Source organism: Chiloscyllium punctatum, chromosome 9, assembly GCF_047496795.1.
Source record: "Chiloscyllium punctatum isolate Juve2018m chromosome 9, sChiPun1.3, whole genome shotgun sequence".
Lineage (NCBI taxonomy): Eukaryota > Metazoa > Chordata > Chondrichthyes > Orectolobiformes > Hemiscylliidae > Chiloscyllium > Chiloscyllium punctatum.
The window spans coordinates 116,019,747-116,041,284 of record NC_092747.1 but is presented as its reverse complement, the minus strand read 5'-3'; the positions used below and the strand labels follow the sequence as shown (position 1 = coordinate 116,041,284).

At 41.1% G+C, this 21,538-nt stretch overlaps 1 protein-coding gene across 1 annotated transcript in view; it reads left to right on the top strand.

Moving 5' to 3' along the window:
- The window catches only part of LOC140481635 (palmitoyl-protein thioesterase ABHD10, mitochondrial-like), a 35,365-nt gene that overhangs the window by 3,148 nt on the left and 10,679 nt on the right, over positions 1–21,538 (top strand). The window contains exons 2-3 of the mRNA XM_072578145.1: positions 2,652–2,832; positions 18,541–18,652. Of these exons, the coding sequence (XP_072434246.1) occupies positions 2,652–2,832; positions 18,541–18,652 (293 nt within the window). The remainder of the gene's footprint in view (positions 1–2,651; positions 2,833–18,540; positions 18,653–21,538) is intronic.

Sequence of the window (21,538 nt, the reverse complement as noted above, 5' to 3'; positions counted from 1 at the left end):
ATAACCTTGGCAAGTTTTGGTTATGCTCGGAGAGTGAAGGATGGGATTAAGAAGAACAGGAGAGTGGTGAACTGTGGACAGCTGCCTTGTAGAATTAAGGTGTACGTTTTAATCAGAGGAAGAGTGGATGAAGAACATTTTGGGAAAGAAGTTGGCATTGGAAAACAAACTGATTTTGAATAATACATGATGGAAGAAAAAGGATAAGCTGCAAAAGTGGGGTGAGGGGACAGGTGGTGAGGTATAGTGATAACATAAAGTAGTGAAGGTTTTTTAACAAAACCAGATTTGTGGGCATCACTTTTTAACTTTGGATGTGGCTCAATTTTCATATCACAACCCCATCAACCTTGATGTCACATAGCCAAGATCACTGCTTTTACCTCACTTTCCAAATGTTTCCATGAAGAAAAATATCAATGAAAGATGTTAGTCTGGCCAGGTCCAAATACATCAGCCACGGAAATTTCCACCAGTTTCATTTAACTTAGATGAACCTCCCAAAAATGGGGTTTCTTGTAAGTTAGCCAATTCCCAATGGTTAATGGTGAAAGACCTGTGTGGAATCTACAAAATTCCAAACCTGGGCAGTACAAATATATTCGCAACTTCAGCTAGTATTTGCATTCATCTGGATTGTGGCTTGGTACAGAGTCTTCCAAGCACTGAGGATGTCACCTAGACAGGGGACAAAACGTTTGCAAGACAAATTCCCAGCTCGGCGAACAGAACCACAACAACGAGCACCCGAGCTACAAATCTTCTCCCAAACTTTGGTACAGTAGTGAAGAATGATACTCTTAACAGTTTTCTCCCTCCCTCAAAGGATCTGTTTCTGTGCTGTATGATTCTGTGGCTTCCTTATCTGTCCAAGTAATCTAGGCAACTTCATATATCATGTTCTTCTTGGACATTTGGGGAGTGGAGGATGGTGCGCGGGGCACATCAGCAGTGTTGAGGGTGTTTTGGAGATGTGTGGGGAATATCAATGATGATTCATTGAGGTGAGTGGAATTTTTGATTCTCCCTCAAGATGTCAGAATAGGGATTTCTAGTGCTGTAAAATTGATCATAATTAACATGAGTAAACTGTGAAATATGAATATTGACTGCTGCCATAGCACTCTTTCTCTGGTTTTGAGGTAGTAATTGTTGTCATTTCTAATAAGACTTGTTCATCAAAACACTTATCCAACAGAATTTTAATTCATGTAGATGATGGATTGCCCTTCTCTCAACATTTTAATATATTCTTCTGATTTATCTGAATTTACAGTGAAAATGGTGATGTAATTGCACATGTTTATTATTGTTTATACTTCATAAGCCTTGTTGCTTTACTTCAAGCATTTCTGTGCTGTAATGAGCATGATCGGCTGATGGAAAGTTTTGTTAACCAGCCAATTTTTATTAACTGCCAACCAGGTAATTGTGCAAAAACTCAAGATTGCCCTGTTATTTATAACATGTAGTTGTCAAGACCAGAGTTATAAGGCTATGAAGGATTATTTTTTTTCCCCTGACTTCTTCCCTTGGAATCTGCAGCTTTATGATTCATGTCTCACTGAGCAGCTAAGAACATAATTTAGTCTGACCTTTCAGTGCAATAATGAAGTCTGTATTGTCACAGTTTCTGGTTTCAGATGGGACATAATACCAAGCTTCCATCTTTTGGTAGTTGTTGATTCAACACTGACCCATTACCATTACTGGGAAAAGTGAGAGTAGCATTGTCATGATCTTTACCTATAGCAAGTCTTACAGCCATGGTAATAGATCACTTCCTCGCATGGTCTTCTCGTTGCCTTGCGGTTTCCTTGCTCTTGTACTTCATTATGTCTATTCAATTTAACCCGTCGTCCCAAACCTGATCTCTTCCCCGTGCTTTACTTTAAAGCCTTCTGTATTCGCTCCCTCCCTTCAGTCTGATTGGCTCAGCAGCCTACCTGCTTGTTTCCTTATTGCCAGATGCTGAAGGTAATGCCAAATTCAATGGCACTTTGGAGTAGAGGAAATTTACATGTTAGAACCCACTAAATTTTTGTTGGAACTTTCCTGATTCTATATTATGCACTGTCCATTGTCAGCTGACTGTGTTCCTTCTTTTACACACAGGCTTAGATTTTACAACAGTTAGTCACCTGTTGGAAGGGAGAAAGTATGTAGTAGGAGTTGGAGATGAGCAGTCTAAGAACAATATGAAAAAGTGAAAGAAAGACAGGGAGAAGTGAAACTTAGATGCAAACAAAACTCAGTAAAAAGGAGACGTTGGACAACATAAAGGGAAAAATGTATTTTTAATGTCATATGCTATCAGGTAACAAATGTGCAAAATTCTCCATTGATGGGGAAGGCCGTTTTGTAAGAGTCATCAAACGTATGAAATTCCTTAAAGCCCTCTTCAAATAGCTCGATGAGTGCATCGGAGAGACCCCCAGGTGACCCTCCCCTCCTGACTGTCCACCCTTGCTAAATACCTACCAGAGCTGGAGTGAGTTCACCCTCAACATTTTTCTACCTGTTAGTGGGGACCCTGAACTTCCAGTTGAATTCAACCCTATGTTGCTTATCAATGCATTTGAGCAGACTTTTATTTAACCACTGCAAAGATTGACTGACTGCCATTGTTGATCCATGTTTTGGTGTTCTAGGCTGCTGTAAGAAATCAACCAAATACCTAACTCGTCCAGGTCAACCTAAATTAGCATATAAGAGACTAAAAGGTAGAAGCCCGGGAGTCATTTTCCTGCCTGGATTTGCCTCTACTATGAAGGCACAGAAAGGAGTGGAACTTGAGGATTTCTGCAGATCACTTGGGCATTCATTTATAAGGTCTGTATGGAAAACGTTACAATTGAATCACATATTGTAGGTTGTTTTTCTGAAGTGATATTTTGTTATATTAAATGTATTTTACTTAAATGAATGTGTGACCAATCTCCATTTACTGTTCAGGTATGATATAGTTTCCCCACAAGAATTCATCTTTTCACTGTTGCAATGATTTAAATTAGAACTAATGTCTCATGTGGAATAAAGTCAATGTTGTACAATATAGTTGTGATTTCATTTGTAAATTATTTTCTCAACTCAATTGTGTTCCAGGACAGTGGAAAGGCAGCAAGCTGTGAGTTGTTCCATTTTTCATTTCTGAACAATTGAGATTTTCTTTTCCAATCCCAGTCCAAAAAAATCATTTGATGGTTATTGAAATTAAATATATACAAGGCAATTTCCTGCATATGTCTAAAATATAGTGATTTGTATTTTCTTCTTTTGTTCAGGATAGTGAGTGATTTTAGTAATGGAAATGCTGTTGAATGTGAAAAGGTGATGGTCAGATTATCTCCCTTGTTTGAGGTCATTATCTGACTGGTGTAATTAGTTTATTTGTCACTTACCAGCCTGGTATTGTACCAGGTCACGCTTGTGTATCTGAGGATTTGCACGTTCTGTGAATCTTGGACATTGGGTAATCATCAACAACCATTCTGCTTCTAATTTAATGATGGAGTGAATTTTGTTGCTCAAGCAACTGAAGATGACTAGGCCTAAGACACCACCCTGAGGACTGCCTGAACAATCTCCTGGGAATGAAGTGATTAATTTCCAACAACCCAGCCATCTTCCTATGTCTTGGATATTCTCCAACTATCTGAGAGCTTTTTTTTGTGATTTTCATTGACTTTGGCTGTTTAATGCCACCTTGACATGTTTCTCATTCTCTCCCAGTCCATATGGAGCAGGCCAAATCAGGAGGAGAGTAACCCAAGTAGAACCCAGGCTGAACGTCAGGAAACAGGCTTTTGATGTGTAAATAAGACCATCAGGCACAGGAGCAGAAATTAGGCCATTCAGCCATCGAGACTGTACTGCCATTCGATCATGGCTGATAGGTTTTTCACCCCAATTTTCCCACTTTCTCCTCTTAATGTTTAATCCCCTTGGCAGTCAAGAACTTCCCTATCTCTTTTAAATATACTCAGTGACCTGGCATCCACGTCCTTATGTAATCTGAATTCCACAGGTTAACCACTCTCTAGCTAAAGATGTTTCTCCTTATTTCCAATCTAAAGGTCTTAACTTTATTCTAAAGCTGTACCTCTAAGGGTCCTCGACTCTCCTGCAAATGGAAACATTTTCCCAATGTCCACTCTGTCCAGTTTGTTCAGTATTTTAAGTGTTAGTCAGATTCCCCCCCCCCCCCCCTCCCCCCCCCTCCCTCATCCTTCTAAACTCCATTGACTATAGTCCCAGATTCCTCAAACGTTCCTCATATATCTTAAGCATTTCATTTCTGGGATCATTCTTGTGAACATCTTCTGGATGTATTCCAGGGCCAATACATCCTTCCTGATGTATTTGGCCCAAAATTGCTCACAATACTCCTAAAAGTAGTCTGACCAGAGCCTTTTAAAACCTCAAATATATTCCTGCATTTATATTCTAGTCCTCCTTGAGATAAATGACAACATTGTATTTGCCTTCCTGACTATGGACTCAACCTGCAAATTTACTTTAAGAGAAACCTGGACTAGGACGCCAAAGTACCTTTGCTCTTAAGACTTCAGAATTTTCTCCTCATTTAGAAAATAGTCCATGCCTCTTCTTCCTACCAAAGTCTGTGATCTTACACTTTGCCACATTGTATTTCATCTGCCACTTCTTTGCGCACTGTCCTAACCTGTTTAAGTCCTTCTGCAGCCTTCCCTGCCTCCTCAGTGCCACCTGCCCACCACCTCTCTTTATGTCATCTGCAAATTTTGCTAGAGTGCCCTCTGTTCCTTCATAGAGATTGTTATTGTATGAAGTAAAAGGTTGTGGTCCCAACACTGACCCTTACAGAACACCACTAGTCACTGGCTTCCATCTTGAAGGATCATTTTATCCCCATTCTCTGCTCTCTCCCAGACAGCCAGTCTTCTATCCATGCTGTACCTTGCCTGTAACACCATGGGCACTTATTTTACTCAGCAGCCTTATCAAAAGCCTTCTGGAAATTCAGGGAGATAACATCCATTGGCTTTGCTTGATCTAACCTGCTCATTATCTCTGCAAAGAATTCTAACAGATTTGTCAGGCATTACCTCCCCATGATGAAACCATGTGGACTTGGTCCTACTTTAGTATACATTTCCAAGTATTCTGAAATTTCATCTTCACAATAGACTCCAACATCTTACGAATGACTGAGGCCATGTTAATCTGCCTATAATTTTCTGTATTTTGCCTTACTCCCTCAAACAGTGGGGTTAAATTAGTGATTTTTCCAGTTCTCTGAGACCCTCCCTAACTCTCGTGATACCTGAAAGATCTCTACTAAAGCCTCCACTATCTTTTTGGCTACATCCTACAGTTCTGAAGGAGATAGCTAATCTGGTCTGGGTGACATATCCATACATACAGCATGGAAACAGACCCTTCAGTCCAACTTGTCCATGCCAACCAGATATCCCAACCTAATCTAGTCCCACCTGCCAGCACTGGCCTTTTATCCCTCCAAATCCTTCCTATTCATATTCATATACACATCCAGATGCCTTTTAAATGCTGCAATTGGACAAGCCTCTGCCACTTCCTCTGGCAGCTCATTCCACACATGCACCACCCTCTGCATCTTTTATAATCTTTCCCTTTCACCCTAAATGTATGTCCTCTAGTTCTGGACTCTTGCACCCCAGGGAAAAGACCTTGTCTATTTACCCTATCCATGCCCCTCATAATTTTTATAAACCTCTACAAGGTCACCCCTCAGCCTCCAAAGCTCCAGGAAAACAGGCCTAGCCTATTCAGCCTCTCCCTATAGCGCAAACCCTCCAACCCTGGCAACATCCCTTTAAATCTTGTCTGAACCTTTTCAAGTTTCACAACATCCTTCTGATAAGGAGACCAGAATTGCATGCAATATTCCAACAGTGGCCTGACAAATGTTGCAGCTGTACAGGACATGACCTCCCAACTCCTGTACTCAATACTCTGAGAGAGAGAGAGAGAATGCCAAATGCCTCCTTCACTATCCTATCTACCTGTGACTACTTTCAAGGAGCTATGAACCTGCTCTCCGAGGTCTCTGAGCAACACTCCCTAGGACCTTACCATTGAGTGTATAAGTCCTGCTAAGATTTGCGTTCGCAAAATGCAACAGTTCGCATTTATCTCCATCTGCCGCTCCTCAGCCCATTGAGTCATCTGATCAAGAACCCCTTGTAATCCGAGTTAACCTTTTTTCACTGTCCACTGTACCGCCCAATTTTGGTGTCATCTGCAAACTTACTAACTATACCTTTTTAAGCTCACATCCGAATCCATTATATAAATGGCAAAAAGTACTGGACCCAGCATTGATCCTTGTGGCATTCCACTGGGCACAACACTCCATTCTGAAAAACAATCTTCCACCACCACCTTTTACCTTTGAGCCAGTTCGAATGCCTGACTGAAGTCCATATACATTACACCTGTCCCTCTGCCCTCATCAATCCTCTTTGTTGCTTCAAAAAAACTCAATCTTTGTGAGGCATGATTTTTAACGCACAAAGCCATAGAGTCATAGAGGTACAGCATGGAAACAGACCCTTCGGTCCAACCCGTCCATGCCGACCAGATATCCCAACCCAATCGAGTCCCACCTGCCAGCACCCGGCCCATATCCCTCCAAACCCTTCCTATTCATATAACCATCCAAATGCCTCTTAAATGTTGCAATTGTACCAGCCTCCACTGCATCCTCTGGCAGCTCATTCCATACATGTACCACCCTCTCTGTGAAAAAGTTGCCCCTTAGGTCTCTTTTATGTCTTTCTCCTCTCACCCTAAACCTATTCCCTCTAGTTCTGGACTCCCCGATCCCAGGGAAAAGACTTTGCCTATTTCCTATCCATGCCCCTTCTCTGTAAGGTCACCCCTCAGCTGCCGACGCTCCAGGGAAAACAGCCCCAGCCTGTTCAGCCTCTCCCTATAGCTCAGATCCTCCAACCCTGACAACATCCTTGTAAATCTTTTCTGAACGCTTTGAAGTTTCACAACATCCTTCCGATAGGAAGGAGACCAGAATTGCACGCAATATTCCAACAGTGGCCTAACAAATGTCCTGTACAGCTGCAACATGACCTCCCAGCTCATGTACTCAATACTCTGACCAATAAAGGAAAGCATACCAAACACCTTCACGCATCTATATCAATAGAGTTTGTGGATAGCTAGGACCCAAGCAATCATCCTTGGATAACCCCACTAGTTAGTCTTCTAACCTGAAAATGAATTAAGTTCAATTGAGGCATTCAAGTGGACAATGGATGATTACTTGGAGTAAAAATAACATGCAAGAGTAAAAGGAAAAAGCGGAGATTTGCACGAGGTAATGATGTTCATTTAACAAGCCAGTGCAGAATGGTTTTCTGTTAACATTTCTGTGATTGTTTACTGTCTATTTTCCACCTGTTAACTGGCTCCCAATCCATGGCAGTATATTTCCCCTGGTTCCACGAGGTCTAATTTTTTTCAACTAATTTCTTGCATGTGACTTCATTGAAAGCCTTTTGATAATCTTGATTTCTTTTGTTAGCCACAAGTGGAGCATTTTCCCTGCTGGTCTTTTGTGCTCTAAAGGAATGTATTTCTGTTATGAACTATGCATTTGTTCTTAAACGTTTGCATTTATCTGTCACCATAATATTTTTAAAATGGTTTGCCAATACAAAGTACAGTCAATTTGACCCTCATAACTTCATAAGGCTTTTGTTTAAAATTGAGATCTCAATTTCTGATTTAACCACATCCCTACTAAACTTAATGTAAAATTGCTTTTATATTATGGTCACTCTCTTATCTAAAAGCTCCTTTACAACATGTTAGCTGGTTTTTTTTTTCAACTGCAAATAATCTGTTCTCTACAACATACTGCACTGGAAAATATGATGCAATCATTTCCAGAATTCACACTCCACAACTTGTGCTTAGTAGTTGATTAGATTAGATTCCCTAGAGTGTGGAAACAGGCCCTTCGGCTCAACCAGCCCACACCGACCCTCCGAAGAGTGATCCACCCAGACCCATTTCCCTCTGACTAATGCACCTAGCACTATGGGAAATTTTGCATGGCCAATTCACCTGACATGCACAGCTTTGGACTGTGGGAAGAAACCCATGCAGACTTGGAGAGAATGTGCAATCTCCACACAGACAGTCGCCTAAGGCGAGAATCGAACCTGGGACCCTGGTGTTGGGAGGCAGCAGTGCTAACCACTGAGCCACAGATTGTCATAGGATCCTACAGCACAGAGACAGTCCCTTTGGCCCAAACTGGTCCATGCTGACCAAAACGTTCATCCACGCTAACCCCATTTCCCTGCACTTGGCCCATATCCTTCTAAACCTTTCCAATCCACGTATTTCTCCAAATGCCTTTTAAATGGTGTTAATGTACCCACCTCAACCACTTCTGCTAACAGCTCATTCCATATGCATACCATCCTCTGTGTAAAAAAAAAAGTTGCCCCTCAGGTTCCCTTTTTATTTTCCCTCTAACCATAAATGATGCCCTCTAGTCCTCTATTTCCCCAACCATGGGGAAAAAGACTGAGCACATTCAACAGATTCATGCCTTTCATGATCCTATACACTTCTATAAGGGTCCCCCCTCAATCTCTTACGCTCTTTTATATTTTAAAAAAAAGTCCTAGCTTGTCCAACCTATAACTCAGAACCTTGAGTCCTCGCAACATCCTTGAAAATTTCTTCTGCACTCTTTCCATTTTAATAAACATCCTTCCGAGAGCAAGGTGACCAAAACTCAGCACAATACTCCAAATGCGGCCTCACTGCCATCACATACACCTGCAATATAACTTCCCAACTTCTATACTTAATGTCCTGACTGATGAAGGCCAGTGTCCCAAAAGCAGCCTTAACTGTCCTGTCGACCTGTGACTCCACGTTCAGTGAACAATGCACATGAACTCCAAGGTCCCTCTGTTCCACTACACTCTGAAGGCCCAACCATTCACCATGAAACTATTACCTTGATTTGACTTTCCAAAATGCAAGACTTCACACTTATCTATATTAAATGCCATTTGCCATTTCTTGGCCCACTTCCCCAGTTGATCAAGTTCCTGCTGCAATTTCTGAGAACCTTCCTCACTGTCCACTATACCACCTATTTTAGCGTCCTTGCCTTTCCAAATGCATGTACATCCTGTCTCTCCGGATTCCCTCCAACAACTTGCCCATCACCGACTGTCAGGCTCACTGGCCTAGTGGCACCATGTTAGCCAACCTCCATTCTTCCGGCACCTTATCTGTGACTACCGATGATACAAATACCTCTGCAAGAGGCCCAGCAATTTCCTAGCTTCCCAACAAGTTCTAGGGTACACCTGATCAGGTCCTAGGGATTTATCAACTTCTTTGCATTTCAAGATATTCAGCACTTCCTCCTTTGTAATATGGATGTTTTCATCCACTTTTTTTTATCTAGCGTCTTCTCCTGTCCACCATACCAATCTCTGCCCCTCTGACTCTTTTGAATTTTTGAGATGTTACTAACCATGAGCGTTGACGCAAAGAATTCATTCAGTTCCACAGCCATTTCTTTGTTTCGCATTACTACTGCTCCAACATCATTTTCCAGGGCCCATTGTCCACTTTTGCCTCTCTTTTGCTGTTTATATATCTAAAGAAACTCTTGCAATCTTACCTAATATTACTGACTAACTTACCCTCCTATTTAATCTTCTCCCTCCTTATTTCTTCCTTATCCTTTTGGTAAATGCCACTTGATAATACAATCAATGACCATTTCCATCAATTTCATTGAGAACAGACTGAGCTTATTATGCTTACATCATATAACCATAAGCCTATAAAGACAATGGATGTTTTAATTTTTTTCAAATGTTATGGAATCTGGGCAATTTGCCTTCATCCAGGATGGAGTCAAAGATATCTGGTTACGTTTTGATTTCTGTACAGCCTAGAGTGAACTCATGTCCTAGAAAGACATTTACATTTCAGTGACAAAGTGAATGTTTCCCCATTAAAAAGGCATTCAGGGTCCAAGATTAATTGTGATGTTTACAGGTCTTGTTGTCTAAATATTTACAGAAACTCAAACACTGTCGTCACTCCATACATGGTATATGCCAACTTGAAACCTAAGAGAGGTTTACAAATAGTCATATAGCAGTACAAAACTTGGGTATTGCTGCAAAAAAACATATTTTGTCAAAGCATTTCATCTTGCACTCATCGTGACAATGCACAAGAAATACCAAAGTGAAGGGAAAGCCAGATTTTTACTGAGAGAGTTGGCAAGAGGACTCTGGTAAAGTCATTGCTATGAGAATGCACTAGTTAATGATGGTAAATAACTAAATGCCAAGCTTTGTTTAAATTTTAAACTAGGCAGGTTGTCTTTGGCTCATTTCTCAGGGCAAGAGAGAATGGCTGAAATCTATTTTGTTGAATTGAAATTGGTGTAGTGTATGTGCACATTCTTTCTGTTTGTAAAGAGCAGGGCACTATATATTCATATATGTAGCTTTCGAGGGCATGCAAGTAAACAATGCTGTGAGCCTGGCTCTCAATCCTAAATTGGTTGTCAGCATAAGAAGTCAGGTGTGAAGAAACTTTAGTAGATAATGTCCAGTCATGTCCTCCGAATCATGCCCAAGGTTAGACACATATGATTTCTGCAGCATGGGCTGGTTAAGTTTAGTCAACACCTTCCTTACTGCCAACAGTTGAAAGGATGTATTATTTGATATGGTCACCAGTCTTTGGAACATATGGCCTACACACCTAACATCATGCCACACTGAAATTCATGTTAATGTGTGAAAGGCAGAATGCCTTTTCAGCTTGACAGCAACATCTCATTAGTGGTGAGCATCCCTCATGTTCCAACTTCATTTAAATTGTGTGAAACATCTAACTTTACTTGTTGCTCAAACATTTGAGATAACTTATCCTTCCAGGGTTGCGGTAGACTGGGAACCTTTTCAGAACAAGTAATGAAGTTTGGAGAAAACACTTTATGACAAGCAAATGTCATTTACTGCATTTGCTGGTCCATTGTATTGCAGTGACTTATTCTGTAGAATCATTTGAGTGGACAATAGAAATATTGATACGATAGCCACGTAATCAAACCTGGCATGTGTTGCTGAGGATTATATCTGTAATAAATGCTGTTGGTTGTGAAACCTAACTGTCACTCCAACCGATCCAATCAATGAGGAATTTACAAGAGCAAGAGGGTGTGATGGACGGCAGTTATAGGAATGCAGAAATGTTGCAGATTGTCACAGATGGGTTAACGTCAGGAAAAATAAGAGATAAGCAGGTAGTGCAGGAGTTTTCTGTGGCTATCCCCATTTCAAATAATATTCAGTGTTGGAAAATGTAGGGGGTGATGGATTTTCAGGGAAATGTAGCACGAGCAGCCAACTTTCTGGTATTGAGACTGGCTCTAATGCAACAAGGGGTACATCAAGGTTCCAAGAGGTGAACTGTGTTAGGGGACTGTCTAGTCCGAGGCACAGACAGACATTTCTGTGGCCAGCAGCGAGAAATCAGAATGGTGTTGCCTCCCTGGTGTTAGGATCAAGCATGTCTCCGAGAGAGTGCAGAATGTTCTCAAAGGGGAGTGGGACCAGCAGGAGGTGGTTGAACACTTTGGTTCCAATGACATAGGAAGGGAAAAGGATGAGATTCTGAAGGGAGAATATAGAAAGTTAGGCAGGAATTTAAATAGAAATCCTCAAGAGTAGTAATATCTGGATTACTCCTGGTGCTGCAAGCTAGTGAGGACAGGAATAGGAGGATAGAGCAGATGAATGCATGCCTAAGGAGCTGGTGTCTGGGAGAAGGATTCACATTTTTTTTTGGATCATTGGAATCTCTCTTTTGGGGAGAAGTGACCTGTACAAGAAGGACAGATTGCACTTGAATTGGAAGGGGACTATGTACGGGCAGGGAGATTTGCTAGAGCCACTCGGGAGGATTTAAACTAGTAAGGTGGGGGTGGTGGGACCCAAAGAGATAGTGAGGAAAGAGGTCAATCTGAGACTGATACAGTTGAGAAAAGAAACAAGTCAAACAGTCAGGGCGGAGGGACAAAGCAGAGAACAATGTAGGACTGATAAATTAAACTGTATTTGTTTCAATGCAAGAGGCCTAACAGGGAAGGCAGATGAAGTCAGGGCATGATTAGGAACATGGGACTGGAACATTATAGCAATTACAGAAATGTGGCTCTGAGATGGGTAGGACTGGCAGATTAATATTCCAGGATACAAATACTACAGACAGGAAAGAAGGGAAGGCAAGTGGGGTGGGGGGAGGGGAGAGGCACGTTTTTGATGAGGTACAGCATTGCAGATGTACCAACGAAGGATATTCCCGGAAATATGTCCAGGGAAGTTATTTAGGGGAACTGAGAAATAAAAAAAGAGATGATCACCTTTATTGGATTTGTATTAAAGACCCTCCAATAGTCAGAGGGAAATTGGGAAACAAATTTGTAAGGAGATCTCAGCTATCTGTAAGAATAATAGGGTGGTTATGGTAGGAGATTTTAACTTTCCAAACATAGGTGAAAGTGAGGACTGCAGATGCTGGAGATCAGAGCTGAAAAATGTGTTGCTGGAAAAGCGCAGCAGGTCAGTCAGTATCCAGGGAGCAGGAGAATCGACGTTTCGGGCATAAGCCCTTTTAGGAATGAGGAAGGTGTGCCAAGCAGGCTAAGATAAAAGGTAGAGAGGAGGGACTTGGGGGAGGGGCGTTGGGAATGCGATAGGTGGAAGGAGGTTAAGGTGAGGGTGATAAGCCGGAGATGGGGTGGGGACGGAGAGGTCGAGAAGAAGATTGCAGGTCAAGAAGGCGGTGCTGAGTCTGAGGGTTGGGACTGAGATAAGGTGGGGGGGGAGGGGAAATGAGAAAGCTGGAGAAATCTGCATTCATCCCTTGTGGTTGGAGGGTTCCTAGGTGGAAGATGAGGCACTCTTCCTCCAGGCGTCGTGTTGCCATTGTCTGGCAATGGAGGAGGCCAAGGACCTGCATGTCCTTGGCGGAGTGGGGTGGGGGGAGTTAGTGTTCAGCCACGGTGCGGTTGAGTTGGTTGGTGCGGGTGTCGCAGAGGTGTCCTCTGAAACGTTCTGCAAGTAGGTGGCCTGTTTCCCCAATGTAGAGGAGGCCACATCGGGTGCAGCGGATGCAGTAAATGATGTGTGTGGAGGTGCAGATGAATTTGTGACGAATATGGAAGGATCCCTTGGGGGGCCTTGGAGGGAAGTGAGGGGGTAGGTGTGGGCGCAAGTTTTGCTTTTGTTGCGGTTGCAGGGGAAGATGCTGGGAGTGGAGGTTGGATTGGTGGGGAGTGTGGACCTGACAAGGGAGTCTGTTTCCAAACAGACCCCACCACCAAGGATATATTTTCCTCCCCTCCCCTATCAGCGTTCTGGAAAGACCATCCCTCCGCGACTCCCTCATCAGGTCCACACCCTCCACCAACCCAACCTCCACTCCCTGCTTATGCCCGAAATGTCGATTTTCCTGCTCTTTGGATGCTGCCTGACTTTCCAAACATAGACTGGGACTGCCATAATAATAAGGGTTTAGATGGAGAGGAATTTAAGTATGTACAAGGAAATTTTCTGATTCAGTATGTGGCTGTACCTATTAGAGAAGGTGCAAGACTTGATCTACTTTTGGGAAATAAGACAGGGCAGGTGACTGAGGTGTCAGTGGGGTCAGCGACCATAATTTGATTATTCTTTTCCAACACAATTTTAAAATTAGACTAGATCTAAAAGTTGAAGTTCTAAATTGGAGGAAGGCTAATTTTGATGGTGTTAGGCAACAACTATCAAAAACTGATTTGGAGCCAGATGTTCACAGGTAAAGGGGCAGCTGGAAAATGTGAAGCCTTCAGAAATGAGATCACAAGAATCCAGAAAAAGTATATTCCCGTTCGGGTGAAAGAAAAGGGTGGTAGGTGTAGGGGATGCTGGATGACTAAAGAAATTGAGGGTTTGGTTAAGAAAAAGAAGGAAGCATATGTCAGGTATAGACAGGATAGGTCGAGTGAATCCTGAGAAGAGTATGAAGGCAGTAGGTGTATACTTAAGAGGGAAATCAGAAGGACAGAAAGGGAACATGAGCTAGCTTTGGCAACTAGGGTTAAGGAGAATCCAAGGGTTTTTGCAAATACATTAAGGACAAAATGGTAACTAGGGGGGGGAATAGGGCCCTTCAAAGATCAGCAAGGCAGCCAATGAGTGTAGCCGCAAGAGATGGGGGAGATCCTAAATGAGTATTTTGCATCAGTGCTTACTGTGGAAAAGGACCTGAAAGGGAAGTAGGTGGTGACTTCTTGAAAAATGTCATGTTACAGGGCAGGAAGTGCTGGATGTCTTGAAGCGCATAAAAGTTGCTATATCCCCAGGACCTGATCACGTGTACCCTGGAACTCTGTGGGTAGCTAGGGAAGTGATTGCTGGGCCTCTTGCTGAGATATTTGTATCATCAATCGTCACATGTGAGGTACCAGAAGATTGGAGGTTGGCTAACGTGGTGTCACTGTTTAGGAAAGGTGGTAAGGACAAGCCAGGGAACTATAGACCAGTGAGCCTGACGTCAGTGGTGGCCAAGTTGTTGGAGGGAATCCTGAGGGACAGGATGTACATGTATTTGGAAAGGCAAGGACTGATTCGGGATAATCCACATGGCTTTGTGCATGGGAAATCATGTCTCTCAAACTTGATTGAGTTTTTCTTTTTGCAGCAGTAACAAAGAGGATTGATGAGGGCAGAGCAGTGGACATGATCTATGTTGTGATCGACAAGGTTCCTCATGGGAGACTGGTTAGCAAGGTTAGATCTTGTGGAATACTGGGAGAACTAGCTATTTGGATACAGAACTGGCTGAAAGGTAGAAGACAGTGGGTGGTGGTGGAGGGTTGACCAGTGTGTCACAAGGACCAGTGCTGAGTCCACAGCGTTTCATTATTTATATAAATGATTTGGATGTGAGTTTAAGCCGTATGGTTAGTAAGTTTGCAGATGATACCAAAATTGGAGGTGTAGTGGACAGTGAAGAAGGTTATCTCTGATTACAACGGGACCTTGTTCGGATGGGCCAATGGGCTGAAAAATGGCAGATGGAGTTTAATTTAGATCAATGCGAGGTGCTGCATTTTGGGAAAGCAAATCTTAGCAGGACTTATACACTTAATCGTAAGGTCCTAGGGAGTGTTGCTGAACAATGAGACCTTGGAGTGCAGGTTCATAGCTCCTTGAAAATAGAGTCAAAGGTCAATAGGATAGTGAAGAAGGTGTTTGATATGGGCTGGCTGCTGGCAGGTGGGACTAGATTGGGTCGGGATATCTGGTCAGCATGGATGAGTCGGACCGAAGGGTCTGTACATCTGTAACTCTGAGTTAGTAATTTGTACTATTTTAAATTCTGTGAAAAGCGAGTCAGTCTGCGACCACTGAAGAACAATAATTAACTCCTAGTAGTCTGTTCAAGCAGTGAATAGAAGGGCTCATTTGTTTTCAACTACAATATTATGTCCTTTCTCAGTATATGCTCGATGACAACTTTGCATGAAAATGTGGAAACTTCTAACTTTGAAGAAACAATGGAAATCCTTCAGGCTAACAGTATTTTCATCTTGTAAGATGGTAATTTGTTTCTTGTTGTTCAGTTAATAAACTCAGTTCAAATATCATTTCTGGAACTCTTGTTTGTGTCTCTCTTTTGATTTAATTTTATTAATGCCAATTCTTAAAGTCACAGTACTCCAAAACAACTTTTTCTAAAAGTAAATCTTGTTGTAGACAGCCAACAGATGAGGCAAAAGAAGAACAATTCTGTTTTTTGCAGGTCACATTGGATTTGGTGTACCTTCTGTGGACGGGACATAGAGTCATAGAGATGTACAGCATGGAAACAGACCTTTCGGTCCAACCCGTCCATGCCGCCCAGATATCCCAACCCAATGTAGTCCCACCTGCCAGCACCCAGTCCATATCCCTCCAAACCCTTCCTATTCATATACCCATCCAACTGCCTCTTAAATGTTGCAATTGTACTAGCCTCCACCACATCGTCTGGCAGCCCATTCCATACACGTACCAGTCTCTCCGTGAAAAAGTTGGCCCTTAGGTCACTTTTATATCTTTCCCCTCTCACCCTAAACCTATGCCCTCTAGTTCTGGGCTCCCTGACCCCAGGGAAAAGACTTTGTCTATTCATCCTATCCATGCCCCTCATAATTTTGTAAACCTCCTATAAGGTCACCCCTCAAGCCTCCAACGTGCCAGGGAAAACAGCCTCTTCCTATAGCTCAAATCCTCCAATCCTGGCAACATCCTTATAAATCTTTTCTGAACCGTTTCTAGTTTTTCACAACATCTTTCCGATAGGAAGGAGACCAGAATTGCACACAGTATTCCAACAGTGGCCTGACCAGTGACCTGTACAGCCGCAACATGGCCTCCCAACTTCTATACTCATAACTCTGACCAATAAAGGAAAGCATACCAAACATAGCTGAGCAATTTTCTAGTGTCTGATAGATACTAAGAGAAGATAGTATAGGCAATAAGCGGGACTGAAATGGAAAACAGATAGTATCAGCAATGGGGAGGAAAATAAACAGTGTTGGTGTTTTGTAATCACAATTGATGCCCCAGCAATTAGAAGATGCACCAACTACAGAAGATGTGAACATCTGGCTAATAGGCTAATATAATTGTGGATTAGTTCAAAAATGATTGGTTAGTAGAGTCATATACATTAGTTTGAACATGTTTGGATGATATGGTAATGTGTAGTAACTTGGAATATGACCTATGCAAATATGATTGGGTGGAGATAGGAATGAGTAAATGTGTAACCATTTGGGAATTATTACCTGTAAGAGTAGTCAATGGAAGCTTATCTGTAACAAATAGTATAAAATCCTAGTTCTGGCATTAAAATTTGAATAGCAAGCCATTTTTAGATATATGGATCCTCCATGCATACTTGAATAAATGCTTTAATAAGGAAACTGAAATCTCATCTGGTCGAAGGAAACAAAGTGTTAAACTCGCCCTTTCAGGGCCAGTATTGTCGTTTTATAGTGGAACAGTTTACAAAGGAGAGCATAAAGATCTGAAGCGCACAACCTCACTACCATTGCCAGAATATTGTCAAGGCCAGTAGTCTTCAGAAATAATAAAACTGAAGGACTGGTTACTGTTGATGGGCTGAATGTGACCATATGAATGTTGGGAACATTAGTGACCTGAGATTCAGTGCTATGTGGCCAAGGTGTTGAGTTTCCAGACTTGTACAGTACTGGTGTTAAATTTCTTTAAGGGTAGTCAGAATTTACGGATACCTGTAGGAGTCCAATCTAGTACACAATGGCTGGAATCTTATTAGGCTTAAATAAAAGTTGAAAAAGAATGGGTGCAGTCAACATTGATGCAATGTCAGCAAGCTAACAAGGGTAGGAGTAAATTAATTATGTTGGGAAGAAGAAAATGGAAAAGAGGATTGTACACAAATCATGAGAGCTGTTTAAACAGGATATGATTAGGAAATGAAGTTTACCTCAGTACAACTAACAGATACATAAATGCTATGATTAACATATTTTTGCATACTATACACATGGAAGTAAAATCTGATAAATGCATATACACCCCTACATGTAGCAGAAAACAGTTTTGAGAGCATTGACAAAAGTACTTAAACGTGGCCAAAATTAAGATTTATTGTCCAATTCATATAAATATGGTAGTAATCTAGCTAATAGAATAATACAAATCAATTAATGAATGATTGATTTTTTTTTTTAAAAAGCCATTTCCTCTCTGTCATTTAAAGAGCAAAATACTGAGACTGCTGGAAATCCAAAAAGCAGAACATTCTGGATGTACCGAACAGAATTGGCACTGTTTGTGGAGAGAGGAAGAGAGTTGCCATCTCAGTCTGTGACCTTTCACCACAATGTCTGATGAATGATTACAGACCTGAAACGTTATTTCTGTTTCTGTCTCCACAGTGCTGCCAGATCTGAATATTTCCAGCACTTTGTTTTATTCCTATCCTCTCTTAGCCTGTTGTCCAGCAGCTATCAGGTCTGAAACCTGCATACAGTGAATTTTGTTTCTGGTTCATTGACTTCTAACAAGAAAATGTGACACTTATCCCCTCCTTTTGTGGGGCCCTGTTCAAACATTGATATAACAGGTAGGACTTATTTGACTTTAATGCAAAATGTTTCACCAAGATAATGTAAATTTTATGAGTTCTGGCCTTTTTAAGAATTAAGCTGCTGTTACAGTTTAGAAATCAATAGTCTGTTTTGGGGGAGTGAAGCAGTTTATGAATCTTTTTTGATTTTTGAGTTTGGCTTATCAGCTATGTGGCTGTAATTTTGGCATCTCTCTGGATATAACTTTCCATAAATTTGTCTTTAAAACTGATTTAAACTAAGTTTGTCTTGTGTTTCACAACATTCTTTGGTTTTGCCACTACAAGGTTTGATTATTCGGGATGCGGAGCTTCTGGAGGAACATTCAGTGAGAGTACAATAGGACAATGGAAGAAGGATGTTTTGGCTGTGCTTGATGAACTCTCAGAAGGACCACAAGTAAGATTTTAAGGCCAAACTATTCGGAACTATTGCCTTCCAGTAAATTCAATGGTACATAGTGAGAATTACCACTGGCTGTAACTGTTAAAGGCAAGTGTTCATATTCCCAGCTGCAGTCTAATTGGGTATGTAGAAAAAAAAAGGGTTAACTTTTTTTTGAGATGATAACTAGCTAAACTGAAAAAAAATTGTCAGGAAAAGTTGGCTGTTTGACAAATTGTTGTCATCACTCTGGTTCATAGTTGTAGCATTTCTATACCATAAGTTGGACATATGTTCTTGTTCTCCATTTTGGAAGTAGATCATTTGTAACTTGATGTCAAATTCAATCCCACCTCAAGCTGCATTTTTGACCTATGTTTCTGTCCATAACACCTTTTCACCTTGTTATATCTGCTTCTGAAACTCTAAAATAATCAATTCAGAGATGATAAAAGGATTAATGCCTCTGTAGCCTACCTCCTAGTTTGTTAATGTTCAGTTAATCTATAAAGTTTTCTTTGTTTTGAAGGATTTTTTTTCAATGATATGGCACTTCACACAACCACCAGATGCCTCAAAGCACTTTACAACCAGTGAAGTACATCTGAGCTGTAGTCATTCTGTTGTAATCTCGGGCAACACAAGGGCCAAATGTGTACAGTAAACTCCCACAAACAAGAGTGTGATTCTGTCCAGATAATCTATTTCTGTGATATTGATTTGAAGAATTATTGGGCAGGACATAAGGGATAACTCCAGATAAGTTTTTTGATGAATGCTCATCGACCTGAAATGTCGGTCAGTACTGGACTGGAGTGTCAGTTTGATCATTTCTTCCAACCTCTGACATAGGTCTTGTCTGAGGTGAGAATGCTACAAACTGAGAGATGAATACATTGCATCCTAGGCAAAGTTCCATTTTAGTGTTCATCTGTGTCGTAACTGACATCTATTGGCTCATATCTTAAATTTAAAGTTCTCATCATTGATTTTGATCTCCAAAGGTAAATTTAAAATATAATGTCTTTAATTTTCCAAATTATTGTGCATCCCTTAACACCCCTGGTACTTTCTGCATTTCTCAATTTACTGTAAAAATAGTCACAATCTCATCACAAAACAATGAAATTTTCATTTATTTGCAATTGCATGTGGATTGTGCTTTTGATAGTGCATATCCCTCTTTCATCATACACGGTGTTTGTAATTATTACTACTTGTCCTCTTAATCTGTACATTAATATTAATCTAGTTCTTTTATTGACAGTAAAATCTAATGTAGGAGAAAGAAGAATTTGGAAAAATATTATTAAAAGATTTGGTTCTATATTGATTGTCCAAATTCCAGCTCCTGTTCTATCCATATTTCAAGGCAGAGACCATCATTTTTCAATCCAAAAAAAGGAGTAGGTGGAAGGTAGTGGTATTGTGCATGCTGTGCGGAATTGCCCTTTTATTATTATCTTCTGTTGCCCTTTTTGGACTTTTGTATGAAGATTTTAGAAGCAATTTTCTTTGTTTTCAGATTATAGTTTTCCATGGATGAGATTGAGAGTACAGTATTTTGTTAATATCCATTGTTTGCTTTATTTGGCAAAAATGTTATTATAAATGTGAGAACAGAGGTTCACTAATTACCATGTCGAGTAGGACTACACTAGGAAATTAATGGTGTGTTTTCACTGAAAAATTCCCACCATTGACAGGTGATGCTTGCTTTGCACTAGCATTAAATGCGTATCATTTAACCTGGGCATTGAGGCATAGACTGCTAAAGTGAAGTGGAGTAAAATGCTTTTTTCTTGGGCGTCTAAGCTGTTTTGTTCAAGTATCACATCAGGTTCTGATTCCAGAATCAAGCTACAATGCTAATTGCAATGCACGTGACGTGCAGATTGACCTCCAGCTTGTCCTGTTCTGTGATTCTATCGGTGCAAACCAAAACCATATTCACTTCAAATAAAGTAAGTCCACCATTTGTGTTCATCTCATTGATGCAAGATGGCACACTAAAGCTAAATTTAGGAAATCAGGACGGGAGGAGACTTGGAGATGATGGTGTCAAAACATTGTTGCTCTTCTCCTTCCATTAGTTGAGTTCAGTTGAGAAGTTGGGATGTGCTGTCCTGCCAATGACAGTGCAGGGCATCTTAAAAATTAAGTGTTTTGGATTTAGAGCATAATTATGATTGATGGAATGGATATTGAGTTAACTGGTAGTAACAGCAATCAAGCAATATCTTATCCTGTTTTTCTCTTTATTCCTTTTCTAACATGTAACAATCCATATGAAAACAGTGCTTTAGAAATGCCAACAGAAATAAAGCTGCAATAAAGTAGTGCAGTTGTAGAACATTGCAGCGCAGTATAGGCCCTTCGGCCCTCAATGTTACACCTGTAAAGTTGGCAAGTCAACTACTGTTGTAGGCAGTGCATTCCATTTCCCTACGACTGAGTAAAGAAACTACCTCTGACATCTATCCTATATCTGTCACCCCTCAATTTAAAGCTTTGTCCCTCACGCTTGCTATCGCCATCTGAGGAAAAAGGCTCTTGCTATTCACCCGATCTAACCTTCTGATTATCTTTTATGTCTCCAATAAGTCACCCCTCAACCACCTTCTCTCTAACAAAAACCGCCATAAGTCCCTCAGCCTTTCCTCGTAAGACCTTCCCTCCATACCAGGGAACATTCTAGTAAATGTCCTCTGAGTCCTTTCCAAAGCTTTCACATCCTTCTTGTAATGCACTGACCAGAACTTTATGCAATACTCCAAATGTGGCTGCACCAGAGTATTGTACAGCTGCAGCATGATCACATGGTTCCAAAACTCAATCCCACTATCAATAAAAGTTAACACACTGTATGCCACCTTTAACAACCCGATCAACCTGGGTGAC